The 5,408-nt window shown below is 29.6% G+C and overlaps 1 protein-coding gene across 1 annotated transcript; it reads left to right on the top strand.

Moving 5' to 3' along the window:
* Window positions 1-3,860: 3,860 nt before the first annotated feature.
* Window positions 3,861-4,517, top strand: LOC103308914 (zinc finger BED domain-containing protein RICESLEEPER 3-like). The gene has a single exon (XM_008183164.1). It carries the CDS (start codon window positions 3,861-3,863, stop codon window positions 4,515-4,517), a length of 657 nt encoding a protein of 218 aa, XP_008181386.1.
* Window positions 4,518-5,408: the final 891 nt, after the last annotated feature.

Here is a 5,408-nt window from a genome sequence, read left to right on the forward strand (position 1 = left end):
AAGTAAAACAAAATAATATGGTTCTTAAAATATAAAAATTTTAGTTTAAGTTGGTTCATTTACAAATATAAAGTATATCGTAAATGCAACATATTATGTGAATAATACCTATATAAGTACTCGTGTTTCCTTTTTCATTCAAATTTGGTTCAGCAAAGAATATTTTTTCATACAAACAACTATATTATGTATGAATGTATACATGTATAAGTATAATATTAAATAGTATTATCTTATCAAAGCGTTTAACAAAATATTTTTTCTAAGTTTTCCTTCCAGCTGCTTTACCAAAAACTTAAATCACGTATAAACCATATAAATATAGGCACAATTTCAACTTTTGACTTTGGGTTGGGGGGGAGGGGGGTACGGCTAAGTTTGGAGGGGCTAAGCACTCCCAAGCCCTCACCCCTATTTGCACCTAAGCATATAAATGTAACATAATCATACCTATTATAACAATTCCAGTAAACTAACAACTAATTAGATGCATGCTCTCAAGTCTCAATAGGTATAAAAAAAGTCCACCTAGTACTGAAACCAAATTATGTTTTACACTTGTTTGTTTTCACTCTGCTCAGCTGAGAGCTATGTTTTACATAGGTAGTGGTAAGTGTGTTACGTTTTTGAAGTGACTACTTCTTTTAGCGGGCAATGTGTGTACGTTTTGCACTGCGAAAAAACTTTTGTTTCGCGTCACGGAACGCTATAGTCCACGCAACAAAAACTGGCCGGTGGCCGACGCGACTCTAACGGCCATTTCCTATCAGTGGTCATCATAAATACATGTCAGCGCTGTAGCGTTGACTATAGCTAGTGTTTGAAGTAAAACATTGAAATTTTTTTAACACAAATAAAAATACAATTTTTTATTTTTTTTAACACAATGTTCAGTGTTCTAAATTCAAATGAAAGAATTAAGTAGGTATACAATATACATGTATACTATTGTATACCTACTTGTATCATTTAAACATTACAATATTTAAAAATTTAGAATACCATTTTAAATGTATAATACCAAAGGTTAGGTACATTTAGGAACCATACAATTATGAAGTTGATTTATGACAATTATATGGAAATATAAAACTTATTTAAAAATAAAACAAAATTTATTAAAATACTGAACAGAAATATTTTATACATTTGAAATACTTCTTGAAATATTTCATGAAGTCACTTCAAAAACGTAACACTTTTACCACTATGTATTATTCTAAGCTGAGAATAAAACGTTTTTATACTTTCAATTAATCATACATATTATGTTATTATATTCACACTTATACATATTGCATTATTGCCAACCCAAATTACGGTGTCAGAAATATCAACTGTAGCTGAATGCTTTTTTGGGTGAGGAGGTGTTTATGTTTGATTTTATTCGAGCGTTCTGATAGTTAGAGCATACTAAGTGTGTTTGACGGTGAGTCCGCAGAGGCACGTTTCACACCTGGGTTCAGACTCCTTACACATTAGGTGCAAATGTGTGATGCTCTCCATTGTTTGGGGAAAATTTTATTAGTCCAGATATTATTGAAGATTTTGAGTAAAATGTTTAGTGATGATTGAGATAAATTTTGGAGAAACGAAAAAGGTATTCTGTCAGGGCCAGTGCTTTTGCTTCTTTTGTTTCTCAGTGAGGTATTAAGTTCAATGATCAAAAAGGGTGAGTTTATTGGGTTATCTGGGTTGTCTGCTTCGAATTTGATTGGGGAGTTGGATTCGATTGTTGTTTTTTTGGAGTAATGAAATCTTTACTATAGTTTTCATTGCTATTGTTCAATGAAAAAAGATCCAAAAGCGTCAGCGATTTCTTTTTCGTCTGTTATAACTTTTTATTATAAAGAATTTAATGTTTCATATTATTTAAAAATAACCAATTAATAATTATTGACAAATGTAATTTTTTCAATACATACAGTTACACCTATAAGAAGTAGTTACTTCTGTCAGTACTCCCCAAGTCCCTTGTGTTTTATTTTATAAATGTAAAATCAATTAGTGCGGCCCCCTTTTTGTACACTTTAGCTGTCATTAGCGGGCCGGGTATGGGCTAGTTTTGGGCTTTTATATAGTAGTAATAGATAATAAATTTAGGTATCTCTCTACATATATTATGTATTCATTATTTAGTCATTGTTATCTCTCAAAAAAATTAGTCATTTATACCTGATCTATGATAGTAACCTCTGCAGTAAGTATGAAATTATGTAAGAATGCTATTTGTATTGAGATAAAAATGCGATTGTAATGCAATGTAATGAAATTGTTAGCGAGCAGTTTTTTTCACTTTTAATATGAGACGGTCGAAAATTTTGCCTCCCCCCCTCAAAAACTGAAATTACGTCATTGCTGATGCTATAGTCTCTAGACATCCTAGTCTAACCGCGCGCCTGCTACGTACACGACTATGTACATGCCACACCGTACCCCTCCCCTCCCATCCATGTCTATCACGTACCGCAACAAGGCGTATGATTTACATTAGGATAACAAGTGGATAAAGTGGACACATGTCCCAGCTATAATATTGTTATTTGTTACCAAAGTCAACGTATACATAGGTCTCGTTTCAACATTAGCATATTGTTATTTATGATTATTATTTATTACCATTGTACAAGCTGATACGACTGGGCGATAAAAACAATATATTAATATGATAATATAATGCCAACGTTTGTTTTATTTAACATGTAATTATTATGATATTTTTCCGGCTATTCTGTTTTCATCCTTCTCTTAAAATTCCTACATCCCTATAAAAAAATATATATACAAAATATCCCTAGTGCTCCATCAGTAGTCGACTCGACCTAGGGTGCGACAATTATTTTAGAAGCTGAGAATTTATCAAAAGCAGTTGAATTACACCTTTACCGATCCTAAGAAAAAGAAAAATTCCTAAAAAATCTGGCGAATTAAGTAACGATGAACCGATAACTAATCCTAAACAAAAATTTAAAATTGATTGTTTTTTGTAGCCATTGATAAAGTTCAAAATGAGCTGAATGATTTGGTACCGACAATAGGTACTGGTTTATTAAATGATATATCATTTGTTTTTAGGAGGCGGATTTTAGAGGTAAGATCTAATCCAAATTGTCTCCCAAAAGATGCTTTTAATACTGTAGGTATGCTATAATTATTAGTGATGCACAGTGATGTCGTATTTCGATATCGATATCGATTACAGACCAATTTTACCGATATCGATATGACAAAAATAATATTCGATATCGAAATACGACATCGCAGGTAAATATCCAACATTTTATCGATATTGAAAATTGATATCAATTCGTTGCAATTTGAAATTTCTATTTTCTATTTATATAAGTTTTGACAGAAAATCAATGTCTAAGAACGATTAAACACCAACGATAAGCAATACAATAAAGCTCTTACAATAGACGTATATAGCTGTGACTGTTGGATTTTTACAATTAGTCTCGTTTTTTCCGTCGTCTACGTTGAGTTAAATAATTAATAAGTTAAATTAATAATAATTTATTTGTCAATAGTTATAATTAATAAGTTAAATAATTAAATAAAAATTATGAGTTCTATTAAGATAGTACCATTACCTGGAGGTCGTAGTGACGTATGGAAACATTTTGGCTTTCAAATAGATAATAATGGCACAATATTAAATAAAAAAACAAGTTCACTGTCGCGAGTGCAAGTCTATTATTGCGTACAGTGATAATACTAGTAATTTAAAATTACATTTACAATAATCCAGCGCGTCAAAAACATCTAGTGCATCGAGTGATATTCAAAATTATTTTAAAGTAAGAACATCAAAATTATCTATAACGGGGGATCGTAGTAAAGAGCTCACTAAAAGTTTAATGACATCTGTCATTAAAGATATAAAACCACTTAGTATCGTAGAAGGTGAAGGATTTCGTGAATTTATGCATATAGCTGTGCCAGAATATATTGTCCCGTGTAGAATGACTGTAACAAGACAAATTTACCAAATGGCAATAGTTGAAAGGGAGAATTTAAAAAAGGTTTTGAAATATATACCTAATGTGTGTTTAACTGTTGACTTTTGGACTTTTGTGGCAAATAATAGTTACTTGGGTGTAACATGCCATTTTTTGGAAAATTGGAAATCAAGAAATAGAATTTTGGAAACAGTTGAGGTACCGGAATCGCATAATTCGGAAAATATTACTAATAATATAAAATCTGTAATAAAAAATTGGCAAATTGGAAATAAAGCGTGTGCTATTGTCAGTGACAATGCGGCTAATATGGTGAAAGCTATTAATGACATAGGTCAGGATAATTTAATTAGATGTACTGCACATTCTATCCAATTGTCTGTAAATGCCGGGCTCCAAAATGATTTAGTTAAAACATTAACAAGCAAGTTACGAGCAATTGTTGGTCATTTTAATCGAAGTTCGTCATCACAACATGAATTAGATAAGGAACAAGAAAGATGTATGGAAGATAAAAGTAAGCTAATTCAAGACTGTATAACTAGATGGAAATAAATAATGTACCTATAATTTTTGTTTATAATAATTAATATTATAATATGAAAACTTTTTTTATACTTTTTATTTACAATTATTTAATGTAAGAAATATTAATTTCAAAAAAAAAAGGTGGGTAAGTGGATGTCGCTCTGCTGTACAGTAGGTTAGAAGTGGGTCACTGTATAATGGACAGTATTAAATTTGAAATCAATGATATAATATCACTGTATAAGAAAAACGATTCTGAGCGGAGACGGTATATCAGTCTATGTATTAGACATATAATATATACTTATCTATGGTATTAAAAAAAAATTGACCTATAATAGGTACCTATAATAAATTCCAAATTAATCATATCATAATATCTATTAGGTAAGTACTTATAAGTTATAACGCGTTATACATCAACAAAAAACCGTGGTAAAATCATAGATATATAATAGTATACTTTAGAAGTTTCAAGTACCCACGAATAATATTATACAATCACAACAAAATAACTAAAATTGTTATCCTAGGTTTTTAATATGTAATTTCGTCCAAATTTGTACTTAAAATGACTATAAAAATAAACTGTGTAAATGTATTTTTTAAATTTTTTGGTAACAGAATTAATTACTTATGTGGAATCTTGTTTTAAATTTTTAATTCTTAGATACAAAAATTGAACATTTTATAAATTTTTAACTACAAAATAATTTTTCAAATTAAAATTTGATAAATGTTGTCAAAATTTGATCTTTAAATGCTTATAAAAAAAAATTGTGCCTATGTTTTTTTAATATTTTTCAACTGATATTGTAACAATATATCAGGAGCTTTTGTATTAAATTTATACACTTTTTGGCCCACAGATAAACTTTATTGATATTTATAGAAAAAAAAACTAAAAAAAATTGAAAA

This window comes from Acyrthosiphon pisum, chromosome A1 (assembly GCF_005508785.2).
Source record: "Acyrthosiphon pisum isolate AL4f chromosome A1, pea_aphid_22Mar2018_4r6ur, whole genome shotgun sequence".
Lineage (NCBI taxonomy): Eukaryota > Metazoa > Arthropoda > Insecta > Hemiptera > Aphididae > Acyrthosiphon > Acyrthosiphon pisum.